This window comes from Salmo salar, chromosome 10, assembly GCF_965601325.2.
Source record: "Salmo salar chromosome 10, fSalSal1, whole genome shotgun sequence".
Classification (NCBI taxonomy): Eukaryota; Metazoa; Chordata; class Actinopteri; order Salmoniformes; family Salmonidae; genus Salmo; species Salmo salar.
This window is the reverse complement of record NC_138300.1, coordinates 2571528-2585000: the sequence shown is the minus strand read 5'-3', so window position 1 is coordinate 2585000 and position 13473 is coordinate 2571528. Positions and strand designations below refer to the sequence as shown.

Genomic DNA, 13473 nt, shown 5'->3' with positions numbered 1-13473 from the left:
GGTGTGGGGTACGGGCTGTTTCCCAATGCTGAAAGGGGGGGTTTCTGAGTGAAAAAGTTTGAGAACCCTTGTGCTAAATGACTAAAATGTTATTCTCTCTGTAGGACGGTCCTGCGCCGGGTCTGGGCCGGGTGATAGGGGAGCTGGGCGAGGATGGGTGGATTCGGATCCAGTGGGATACCAGCAGTACCAACTCCTACCGGATGGGCAAGGAGGGCAAATACGACCTGAAACTGTCAGAGCCCCCGCCTGCCTCCCAGCCTGCTACTGAAGACTCTGACACCGAGGATGACACTGGTCAGTATATATACACCCCCTGGTCAGTATATATACACCCCCTGGTCAGTATATATACACCCCCTGGTCAGTATATATACACCCCCTGGTCACTATATACACCCCCTGGTCAGTATATATACACCCCCTGGTCAGTATATATACACCCCCTGGTCAGTATATATACACCCCCTGGTCAGTATATATACACCCCCTGGTCAGTATATATACACCCCCTGGTCAGTACGTACACACCACCTGGTCAGTACATATACACCCCCTGGTCAGTACATATACACCCCCTGGTCAGTATATATACACCCCCTGGTCAGTATATATACACCCCCTGGTCAGTGTATATATACACCCCCTGGTCAGTATATATACACCCCCTGGTCAGTATATATACACCCCCTGGTCAGTACATATACACCCCCTGGTCAGTATATATACACCCCCTGGTCAGTACGTACACACCACCTGGTCAGTACATATACACCCCCTGGTCAGTATATATACACCCCCTGGTCAGTATATATATACACCCCCTGGTCAGTACATATACACCCCCCTGGTCAGTACATATACACCCCCCTGGTCAGTACATATACACCCCCCTGGTCAGTGTATATATACACCCCCGGTCAGTATACACACACCCCCTGGTCAGTATACATACACCCCCTGGTCAGTATACATACACCCCCTGGTCAGTATACATACACCCCCTGGTCAGTATACATACACCCCCTGGTCAGTATACATACACCCCCTGGTCAGTATACATACACCCCCTGGTCAGTGTATATATACACCCCCTGGTCAGTGTATATATACACCCCCTGGTCAGTATACATACACCCCCTGGTCAGTATACATACACCCCCTGGTCAGTATACATACACCCCCTGGTCAGTATACATATACACCCCCTGGTCAGTGTATATATACACCCCCTGGTCAGTGTATATATACACCCCCTGGTCAGTGTATATATACACCCCCTGGTCAGTGTGTGTATATATACACCACCTGGTCAGTGTGTGTATATATACACCACCTGGTCAGTGTGTGTATATATACACCACCTGGTCAGTGTGTGTATATATACACCACCTGGTCAGTGTGTGTATATATACACCACCTGGTCAGTGTGTGTATATATACACCCCCTGGTCAGTGTGTGTATATATACACCCCCTGGTCAGTGTGTGTATATATACACCCCCTGGTCAGTGTGTGTATATATACACCCCCTGCTCAGTGTGTGTATATATACACCCCCTGCTCAGTGTGTGTATATACACACCCCCTGGTCAGTGTGTGTATATACACACCCCCTGGTCAGTATATAAATCGAAGATATATTTGGTTACTATATTGGTTACTACATGATTCCATATGTGTTATTTCATAGTTTTGATCTCTTCATTATTATTTTGCAATGTAGAAAATAGTAAAAATAAAGAAAAACCCTTGAATGAGTAGAGTAGGTGTGTCCAAACTTTTGACTGGTACTGTATACACACAATACACCCCCTGATGCAATCAAATCCAGTTAAATTAGATTTCTTAAGGCCTACATTAACAATGATCAAAGCAAGTGCTTTACAGCGTGTAGTAAGGAAGGTGAAATAACATTTCAAACAGACCTTTTCTCTAATGTACAGGTGTATGTATGTTCGTTCCTGTGTTGTGTATTAGAAGGAGAGGTGCTGGATAAGAGTGCCCACCCTACAGCCATGTTGTTGACCAGTACAGTGAACCTGTTGAAGACCTTGTCTCTGTCTGCTGGAATCTACTCTGAGGTGATGCAGACGGACGCCACACGGACACTCTGTGGTCTTCTCCGCATGCTGGTGGAGAGTGGAGCCAACGACAAGACGGGTAAACTCACTGGATCCTCAAGGAAGAGGCTATGTCAATGTAATCACTCAGGTATCCAGGGAGCGGCGTCGTAGCTGGTGTACTCTCTGTCCTGACCTTTAACCTCTACCCTCAGGTTGTCCATCTCACCGGCTGGTATCCAGGGAGCGGCATCGTAGCTGGTGTACTCTCTGTCCTGACCTTTAACCTCTACCCTCAGGTTGTCCATCTCACCGGCTGGTATCCAGGGAGCGGCATCGTAGCTGGTGTACTCTCTGTCCTGACCTTTAACCTCTACCCTCAGGTTGTCCATCTCACCGGCTGGTATCCAGGGAGCGGCATCGTAGCTGGTGTACTCTCTGTCCTGACCTTTAACCTCTACCCTCAGGTTGTCCATCTCACCGGCTGGTATCCAGGGGAGCGGCATCGTAGCTGGTGTACTCTCTGTCCTGACCTTTAACCTCTACCCTCAGGTTGTCCATCTCACCGGCTGGTATCCAGGGAGCAGCATCGTAGCTGGTGTACTCTGGGTTTCATCCGCAGCATGGCTCTCCAGCCCCAGATGTGTTCCACTCTCAGCACTTCAGCCTGGATCAGCCTGCTGATCCGCATCGTCGAGGGACAACAGTCCTGTAATGCTGTTACACTGCAGAGACAGGTAACACCATCTTGATGTTGGTCAATAAGACTGTTGAGGATGTTCTGTTGGTGGTGGGGAAGCTCTGCCTTTGGGATGTTCTGTTGGTGGTGGGGAAGCGCTGCCTTTGGTACCATTAAAGACTGTTGAGGATGTTCTGCTGGTGGTGGGGAAGCTCTGCCTTTGGTACCAGTAAAGACTGGTGGTGGGGAAGCTCTGCCTTTGGTATCAGTAAAGACTGGTGGTGGGGAAGCTCTGCCTTTGGTACCAGTAAAGTCTGGTGGTGGGGAAGCTCTGCCTTTGGTACCAGTAAAGACTGTTGGTGGGGAAGCTCTGCCTTTGGTACCAGTAAAGACTGGTGGTGGGGAAGCTCTGCCTTTGGTACCAGTAAAGACTGGTGGTGGGGACGCTCTGCCTTTGGTACCAGTAAAGACTGGTGGTGGGGAAGCTCTGCCTTTGGTACCAGTAAAGACTGGTGGTGGGGAAGCTCTGCCTTTGGTACCAGTAAAGACTGTTGAGGATGTTCTGCTGGTGGTGGGGAAGCTTTGCCTTTGGTACCAGTAAAGACTGGTGGTGGGGAAGCTCTGCCTTTGGTACCAGTAAAGGCTGGTGAGGATGTTCTGTTGGTGGTGGGGAAGTTCTGCCTTTGGTACCAGTAAAGACTGGTGAGGATGTTCTGTTGGTGGTGGGGAAGCTCTGCCTTTGGTACCAGTAAAGACTGGTGGTGGGGAAGCTCTGCCTTCGGTACCAGTAAAGACTGGTGGTGGGGAAGCTCTGCCTTTGGTACCAGTAAAGACTGGTGGTGGGGAAGCTCTGCCTTTGGTACCAGTAAAGACTGGTGGTGGGGAAGCTCTGCCTTTGGTACCAGTAAAGACTGGTGGTGGGGAAGCTCTGCCTTTGGTACCAGTAAAGACTGTTGGTGGGGAAGCTCTGCCTTTGGTACCAGTAAAGACTGGTGGTGGGGAAGCTCTGCCTTTGGTACCAGTAAAGACTGGTGGTGGGGAAGCTCTGCCTTTGGTACCAGTAAAGACTGTTGGTGGGGAAGCTCTGCCTTTGGTACCAGTAAAGACTGGTGGTGGGGAAGCTCTGCCTTTGGTACCAGTAAAGACTGTTGGTGGGGAAGCTCTGCCTTTGGTACCAGTAAAGACTGTTGGTGGGGAAGCTCTGCCTTTGGTACCAGTAAACAGATGTGACAGTTGAGGACAGTACAGGCCCACCATCACGCTCCAGAGAGACAGTACAGGGTCACCGTCACGCTCCAGAGAGACAGTACAGGGTCACCGTCACGCTCCAGAGAGACAGTACAGGGTCACCGTCACGCTCCAGAGAGACAGTACAGCCCACCGTCACGCTCCAGAGAGACAGTACAGCCCACCGTCACGCTCCAGAGAGACAGTACAGCCCACCGTCACGCTCCAGAGAGACAGTACAGCCCACCGTCACGCTCCAGAGAGACAGTACAGCCCACCGTCACGCTCCAGAGAGACAGTACAGGCCCACCGTCACGCTCCAGAGAGACAGTACAGCCCACCGTCACGCTCCAGAGAGACAGTACAGCCCACCGTCACGCTCCAGAGAGACAGTACAGCCCACCGTCACGCTCCAGAGAGACAGTACAGCCCACCGTCACGCTCCAGAGAGACAGTACAACCCACCGTCACGCTCCAGAGAGACAGTACAGCCCACCGTCACGCTCCAGAGAGACAGTACAGCCCACCGTCACGCTCCAGAGAGACAGTACAGCCCACCGTCACGCTCCAGAGAGACAGTACAGCCCACCGTCACGCTCCAGAGAGACAGTACAGCCCACCGTCACGCTCCAGAGAGACAGTACAGCCCACCGTCACGCTCCAGAGAGACAGTACAGCCCACCGTCACGCTCCAGAGAGACAGTACAGCCCACCGTCACGCTCCAGAGAGACAGTACAGCCCACCGTCACGCTCCAGAGAGACAGTACAGCCCACCGTCACGCTCCAGAGAGACAGTACAGCCCACCGTCACGCTCCAGAGAGACAGTACAGCCCACCGTCACGCTCCAGAGAGACAGTACAGCCCACCGTCACGCTCCAGAGAGACAGTACAGCCCACCGTCACGCTCCAGAGAGACAGTACAGCCCACCGTCACGCTCCAGAGAGACAGTACAGCCCACCGTCACGCTCCAGAGAGACAGTACAGCCCACCGTCACGCTCCAGAGAGACAGTACAGCCCACCGTCACGCTCCAGAGAGACAGTACAGCCCACCGTCACGCTCCAGAGAGACTGAATAGAGAGGGTGTGTGGAGATAGCCAAGAGGCATGTCCCTTACACGGTCTCCTCCTCCCTGTCCCCAGATGTCTAACTGATTCTGGCTCTGCGTCCTGGCTCTGCGTCCTGGCTCTGCGTCCTGGCTCTGCGTCCTGGCTCTGCGTCCTGGCTCTGCGTCTGCTGTATAGAGATGGCTAAATGAGATAGTCCCCTTATTCTGTGTGTAACGAGTGTCTCATCCCTGTCTCCAGATCCTGGCTCTGCGTCCTTGCTCTGCGTCTGCTGTATAGAGATGGCTAAATGAGATAGTCCCCTTATTCTGTGTGTAACGAGTGTCTCATCCCTGTCTCCAGATCCTGGCTCTGCGTCCTGGCTCTGCGTCTGCTGTATAGAGATGGCTAAATGAGATAGTCCCCTTATTCTGTGTGTAACGAGTGTCTCATCCCTGTCTCCAGATCCTGGCTCTGCGTCCTGGCTCTGCGTCTGCTGTATAGAGATGGCTAAATGAGATAGTCCCCTTATCCCCTGTATCCATATTATTCTGTGTGTAACGAGTGTCTCATCCCTGTCTCCAGATCCTGGCTCTGCGTCTGCTGCAGTCCGTGCTGCCCTCCTGGGACAAGATGGAGAGATCTCAGGACATGAAGTTCCTGGTGGAAAAACTCTTTGGTTTCCTGGGGTGTCTACTTCGCTCCTGCTCTTCTGACCTGCCCTTACTCAGAGGTATGTACCCGTGACCCGTGACCCCTCATCCTGATCCTAAACTCTTTGGTTTGCTGGGGTGTCGACTTCGTTCCTCTGACCTACCCCTACTCAGAGGCATGTTAGGGTTCAATACAACTTCATGAACGCCGTCAGAAAAAAATTAAGAAAGGCATGAAAGACCGAATATAACATCCTTCATGTACAATACCAAGACCAGGACCGTAAACATGCAGAACGTTCCCTCAGAGTAACTTCATCTGCTCTCCGTTGTCTGTCGTAACATGTCTTCCTGTCCCTGTCACAGAGGGCTCTCTGAGACGCAGGAAGTCCCGCCCCCAGGCCTCTCTGACAGCCAGTCACAGCAGTACACTGGCTGAGGAGATCGTTGCTGTGCTGCGTACGCTGCACTCCCTGGGCCAATGGAACGCTCTGCTCAACGACTACATCAACTGTCAACTCAGCTGTATTGGAGATGTGATGGCCGGACGACACTCTGAGACGGTACTCACGTTTTACTGCACTACGGGCCCGTTTCCCAGACACACATTAATAAGTCCTGGACTAAAAAGCTTTTTCAATGGAGAATCTGCTGCTGAGAATGCTTTTTTATATTTATGTTGTGATGTTGACTTCATGTAGGAGTAGTAGCGCTTAGTCTATGTTCAAGAGAGATTTCCCCCCCCCCTCAGGATCAACTTCTGTCTCCCAATCTGACTATTGTAGAACTCTTCACGACCCTTATGGCAGCGTTTTAACGTCCATCGTCATTGTTGACTTTACTGTTCTTTACGAAAACATCTGCGTCGTAGAAATGATCACCGTACAATAATGTTCTCTCTGTCTCTCTCTCTGTCCCTAGACGCTCCTGGAGGAGTACTTCCCTGACTCGGAGGGCCCCAGGGTGGGTAGTCTGATGGCCGTGCTGGCTGTGATCGGGGGCATCGACGAGAGGCTGAGGCTGGGCGGACAGGTCATCCATGAGGAGTATGGAGAAGGAACGGTCACGCGCGTCACACCTAAAGGACGAATCACAGTGCAGTTTCATGAGATGAGGACATGTCGGGTCTGCCTGCTCAGCCAACTGAAACCAGTGGGTGTTTAGTTGTGTACACACACACACACACACACACACACACACACACACACACACACACACACACACACACACACACACAGTCTTGTACAGCTAACCTTGTGGGGACACACAATTCAGTCCCATTCAAAATCCTATTTTCCCTAACCCTTAACGTAATTCTAACCTTAAACCTAAACCCGCCTAGAAATAGCATTTGAATTCGTAGAGACTAACAAAAAGTCCCCAGTTAGTCTATTCTATGAAGGGAATTCTGGTCCCCACAAGAATAGTTAAACACGTCCACACACACCATTATCTCCAGGTCTTGTTCTAATAACCCTGTGTCTGTCCTCTAGCTACCAGTGGTATCGTTCAGTGTTCAGAACCTTCCCTTCTCTGACTCCATGTTGGTTGTCTGGGCTCAACTGGTCAACCTGGCCGGCAGCAAGCTGGAGAAACAACGACTGAAGAAGTCTCTCAGCCGCGGGCTCACAGGTAGAACACCCACAGAATCACTGTCTGAGTAACTTAACTGTACTAGTTAACTCTCTGAATCACTGTCTGAGTCACTAACTGTAGTAGTTAACTCTCTGAATCACTGTCTGAGTCATGCAAACTACTACGTAACTCTCTGAATCACTGAGTCACTAACTGTAGTAGTTAACTCTCTGAATCACTGAGTCACTAACTGTACTAGTTAACTCCCTGAATCACTGAGTCACTAACTGTACTAGTTAACTCTCTGAATCACTGTCTGAGTCACTAACTGTACTAGTTAACTCTCTGAATCACTGTCTGAGTCATGCAAACTACTACGTAACTCTCTGAATCACTGAGTCACTAACTGTACTAGTTAACTCTCTGAATCACTGAGTCACTAACTGTACTAGTTAACTCTCTGAATCACTGAGTCACTAACTGTACTAGTTAACTCTCTGAATCACTGAGTCACTAACTGTACTAGTTAACTCTCTGAATCACTGTCTGAGTCATGCAAACTACTACGTAACTCTCTGAATCACTGAGTCACTAACTGTACTAGTTCACTCTCTGAATCACTGTCTGAGTCACTAACTGTACTAGTTCACTCACTGAATCACTGAGTCACTAACTGTACTAGTTAACTCTCTGAATCACTGAGTCACTAACTGTACTAGTTAACTCTCTGAATCACTGAGTCACTAACTGTACTAGTTAACTCTCTGAATCACTTAGTCACTAACTGTACTAGTTAACTCCCTGAATCACTGAGTCACTAACTGTACTAGTTAACTCCCTGAATCACTGAGTCACTAACTGTACTAGTTAACTCTCTGAATCACTGTCTGAGTCACTAACTGTACTAGTTAACTCTCTGAATCACTGTCTGAGTCACTAACTGTACTAGTTAACTCCCTGAATCACTGTCTGAGTCATGCAAACTGTACTAGTTAACTCTCTGAATCACTGTCTGAGTCATGCAAACTGTACTAGTTAACTCTCTGAATCACTGTCTGAGTCATGCAAACTGTACTAGTTAACTCTCTGAATCACTGAGTCACTAACTGTACTAGTTAACTCTCTGAATCACTGAGTCACTAACTGTACTAGTTAACTCCCTGAATCACTGTCTGAGTCACTAACTGTACTAGTTAACTCTCTGAATCACTGTCTGAGTCACTAACTGTAGTAGTTAACTCTCTGAATCACTGAGTCGTGCAAACTGAACTAGTTAACTCTCTGAATCACTGTCTGAGTCACTAACTGTAGTAGTTAACTCTCTGATTCACTGAGTCGTGCATGGTGGAGTCTGAAGCTCATGTACTGCCCTCACTGAAAATAATGACATTTTTCAAATAACATAAACGGAACCTGAAACCAAAGTGATTCATACTGTTCAGGAACAGAACCGTTATTTTAAAAACGCGTTATTTTACATTTCCGGTATTTTTTGGGGTCCCACATGCAGCGAAGCCCCTAAGTCCTCACTCTGTCACTGAGAAACTTATTCCAGTATCTGCCTGCCAGCTGGAAATCTGTGCCGTTACTGTACTGACGTTACCGTAGGTTACTGTACTGACGTTACCGTAGGTTACTGTACTGACGTTACCGTAGGCTACTGTACTGACGTTACCGTAGGCTACTGTACTGACGTTACCGTAGGCTACTGTACTGACGTTACCGTAGGTTACTGTACTGACGTTACCGTAGGCTACTGTACTGACGTTACCGTAGGCTACTGTACTGACGTTACCGTAGGTTACTGTACTGACGTTACCATAGGCTACTGTACAGACGTTACCATAGGCTACTGTACTGACGTTACCATAGGCTACTGTACTGACGTTACCATAGGCTACTGTACTGTACTGACGGTACCGTAGGCTACTGTACTGACGTTACCGTAGGCTACTGTACTGACGTTACCATAGGTTACTGTACTGTACTGACGGTACCGTAGGCTACTGTACTGACGTTACCGTAGGCTACTGTACTGACGTTACCGTAGGCTACTGTACTGACGTTACCGTAGGCTACTGTACTGACGTTACCGTAGGCTACTGTACTGACGTTACCGTAGGCTACTCTACTGACGTTACCGTAGGTTACTGTACTGACGGTACCGTAGGCTACTGTACTGTACTGACGGTACCGTAGGCTACTGTACTGACGTTACCGTAGGCTACTGTACTGACGTTACCGTAGGTTACTGTACTGTACTGACGGTACCGTACGCTACTGTACTGACGTTACCGTAGGTTACTGTACTGACGTTACCGTAGGCTACTGTACTGACGTTACCGTAGGCTACTGTACTCACGTTACCGTAGGCTACTGTACTGACGTTACTGTACTGACGTTACCGCAGGCTACTGTACTGACGTTACCGCAGGCTACTGTACTGACGTTACCGCAGGCTACTGTACTGACGTTACCGCAGGCTACTGTACTGACGTTACCGTAGGCTACTGTACTGTACTGACGGTACCGTAGGCTACTGTACTGTACTGACGGTACCGTAGGCTACTGTACTGACGTTACCATAGGTTACTGTACTGACGTTACTGTACTGACGTTACCATAGGTTACTGTACTGACGTTACTGTACTGACATGACGTTACCGTAGGTTACTGTATTGACGTTACCGTAGGCGACTGTACCGACGTCGCCGTAGGCTGCTGTACTGACCTGACGTTACCGTAGGCTGCTGCACTGACCTGACGTTACCGTAGGCTGCTGTACTGACGTTACCATAGGTTACTGCATTGACCTGACGTTACCGTAGGTTACTGCATTGACCTGACGTTACCATAGGTTACTGCATTGACCTGACGTTACCATAGGCTGCTGTACTGACACTTACTGTACTGACGTTACCATAGGTTACTGTACTGACGTTACCATAGGTTACTGTACTGACGTTACCATAGGGTACTGTACTGACGTTACCATAGGTTACTGTACTGAAATAATTTTGGTTCCATCCGCTGCTACAAACCCACAGTGAAACTAGGCCAGACACCTACAGCTGTTCTCTTCAGTTCAGTGTATTTACTTCAGTTCAGCTGCTCTCTTCAGTTCAGTGTGTTTACTTCAGTTCAGCTGCTCTCTTCAGTTCAGTGTGTTTACTTCAGTTCAGTGTGTTTACTTCAGTTCAGTGTGTTTACTTCAGTTCAGCTGCTCTCTTCAGTTCAGTGTGTTTACTTCAGTTCAGTGTGTTTACTTCAGTTCAGTGTGTTTACTTCAGTTCAGCTGCTCTCTTCAGTTCAGTGTGTTTACTTCAGTTCAGCTGCTCTCTTCAGTTCAGTGTGTTTACTTCAGTTCAGCTGCTCTCTTCAGTTCAGTGTGTTTACTTCAGTTCAGCTGCTCTCTTCAGTTCAGCTGCTCTCTTCAGTTCAGTGTGTTTACTTCAGTTCAGCTGCTCTCTTCAGTTCAGTGTGTTTACTTCAGTTCAGCTGCTCTCTTCAGTTCAGTGTGTTTACTTCAGTTCAGCTGCTCTCTTCAGTTCAGTGTGTTTACTTCAGTTCAGTGTGTTTACTTCAGTTCAGCTGCTCTCTTCAGTTCAGTGTGTTTACTTCAGTTCAGCTGCTCTCTTCAGTTCAGTGTGTTTACTTCAGTTCAGCTGCTCTCTTCAGTTCAGTGTGTTTACTATAATGTTCTGACTGAGACAATTAACTTTACATGCTGTTGTCTTCCTGGCTGTGTTCTGCTCAGTGCTATAGTTCATGATATGGTGGGTTCTTGTTGAATGGTTCTTTATGCCTCACTAACCTGTGCTAACCTCCTGGTAGTCACGCCTACTGACTGTATTTCACACAGTAGAAGTGTGTGTGTGTGTGTGTGTGTGTGTGTGTGTAGACAGTCCAGGGTGTAACTTTTTGTGTTGTTGGGATCTAGCTGACCAGGTCGACGTTGCCCTCTTGCGGTGCCAGCAGCTGAGACTGTACATCCTGAAGGCAGCCAGGGCCCTCCTCTCACACCAGGACAAACTACGACAGATCCTCTCACAGGCTGCCGTGCTGGACCTCCCACCCAACCCTGGTGGTAAGCACTGATTCTGGGTCAGATCTAGTACTAGACCTCCTACCCAACCCTGGTGGTAAGCACTGATTCTGGGTCAGATCTAGTACTGGACCTCCCACCCAACCCTGGTGGTAAGCACTGATTCTGGGTCAGATCTAGTACTGGACCTCCTACCCAACCCTGGTGGTAAGCACTGATTCTGGGTCAGATCTAGTACTAGACCTCCCACCCAACCCTGGTGGTAAGCACTGATTCTGGGTCAGATCTAGTACTGGACCTCCCACCCAACCCTGGTGGTAAGCACTGATTCTGGGTCAGATCTAGTACTGGACCTCCCACCCAACCCTGGTGGTAAGCACTGATTCTGGGTCAGATCTAGTACTGGACCTCCCACCCAACCCTGGTGGTAAGCACTGATTCTGGGTCAGATCTAGTACTGGACCTCCCACCCAACCCTGGTGGTAAGCACTGATTCTGGGTCAGATCTAGTACTGGACCTCCCACCCAACCCTGGTGGTAAGCACTGATTCTGGGTCAGATCTAGTACTGGACCTCCCACCCAACCCTGGTGGTAAGCACTGATTCTGGGTCAGATCTAGGACTAGACCTCCCACCCAACCCTGGTGGTAAGCACTGATTCTGGGTCAGAACTAGACCTCCCACCCAACCCTGGTGATTAGCACTGATTCTGTGTCAGAACTAGACCTCCCACCCAACCCTGGTGATTAGCACTGATTCTGGGTCAGAACTAGACCTCCCACCCAACCCTGGTGGTAAGCACTGATTCTGGGTCAGAACTAGACCTCCTACCCAACCCTGGTGATTAGCACTGATTCTGGGTCAGATCTAATACTAGACCTCCTACCCAACCCTGGGTGGTAAGCACTGATTCTGGGTCAGATCTAGTACTGGACCTCCCACCCAACCCTGGTGGTAAGCACTGATTCTGGGTCAGATCTAGTACTGGACCTCCCACCCAACCCTGGTGGTAAGCACTGATTCTGGGTCAGATCTAGTACTGGACCTCCCACCCAACCCTGGTGGTAAGCACTGATTCTGGGTCAGATCTAGTACTGGACCTCCCACCCAACCCTGGTGGTAAGCACTGATTCTGGGTCAGATCTAGGACTAGACCTCCCACCCAACCCTGGTGGTAAGCACTGATTCTGGGTCAGAACTAGACCTCCTACCCAACCCTGGTGATTAGCACTGATTCTGGGTCAGATCTAGTACTAGACCTCCTACCCAACCCTGGTGGTAAGCACTGATTCTGGGTCAGATCTAGTACTAGACCTCCTACCCAACCCTGGGTGGTAAGCACTGATTCTGGGTCAGATCTAGTACTAGACCTCCTACGCCACCCTGGTGGTAAGCACTGATTCTGGGTCAGATCTAGTACTAGACCTCCTACCCAACCCTGGTGGTAAGCACTGATTCTGGGTCAGATCTAGTACTAGACCTCCTACCCAACCCTGGTGGTAAGCACTGATTCTGGGTCAGATCTAGTACTAGACCTCCTACCCAACCCTGGTGGTAAGCACTGATTGCACTGATTCTGGGTCAGATCTAGTACTAGACCTCCTAGCCAACCCTGGTGGTAAGCACTGATTCTGGGTCAGATCTAGTACTAGACCTCCTACCCAACCCTGATGGTAAGCACTGATTCTGGGTCAGATCTAGTACTAGTCCCCCCCCTTATCCTCCTCTCTGTCCTTACAGAGGAGCCTGTGCCTGTCTCTCCAGACGTGGGTGACCTGACTGTCTCCTGTCCCTCCCTTATCCTCCTCTCTCCTTACAGAGGAGCCTGTGCCTGTCTCTCCAGACGTGGGTGACCTGACTGTCTCCTGTCCCTCCCTTATCCTCCTCTCTCCTTACAGAGGAGCCTGTGCCTGTCTCTCCAGACGTGGGTGACCTGACTGTCTCCTGTCCCTCCCTTGTCTTCCTCTCTCCTTACAGAGGAGCCTGTGCCTGTCTCTCCAGACGTGGGTGACCTGTCTCCTGAGGGTCCCCTACCCCCCCTTATCCTTCTCCAGCAGCTCCTTTCTGCAGCCACACAGCCCTCGCCGATCAAGGCCATCTTCAACAGGCAGGAACTGGAGGTAAGCTCACACACACACACACGCTCACACACACCTGCGTTTCCTTTAGCCAGTAATTGCCAG

At 49.8% G+C, this 13473-nt stretch overlaps 1 protein-coding gene across 7 annotated transcripts in view; it reads left to right on the top strand.

Annotated features, from left to right (window-relative positions):
* herc2 (HECT and RLD domain containing E3 ubiquitin protein ligase 2) overlaps positions 1-13473 on the top strand; it is a 291977-nt gene that overhangs the window by 99824 nt on the left and 178680 nt on the right. For all 7 annotated transcript variants that reach the window (XM_082956658.1, XM_082956660.1, XM_082956657.1 and 4 more), the window contains exons 37-45: positions 105-297; positions 1981-2163; positions 2616-2800; positions 5603-5750; positions 6037-6233; positions 6592-6822; positions 7164-7302; positions 11186-11332; positions 13268-13410. In XM_082956658.1, coding sequence (XP_082812784.1) covers positions 105-297; positions 1981-2163; positions 2616-2800; positions 5603-5750; positions 6037-6233; positions 6592-6822; positions 7164-7302; positions 11186-11332; positions 13268-13410 — 1566 coding nt within the window. The remainder of the gene's footprint in view (positions 1-104; positions 298-1980; positions 2164-2615; positions 2801-5602; positions 5751-6036; positions 6234-6591; positions 6823-7163; positions 7303-11185; positions 11333-13267; positions 13411-13473) is intronic.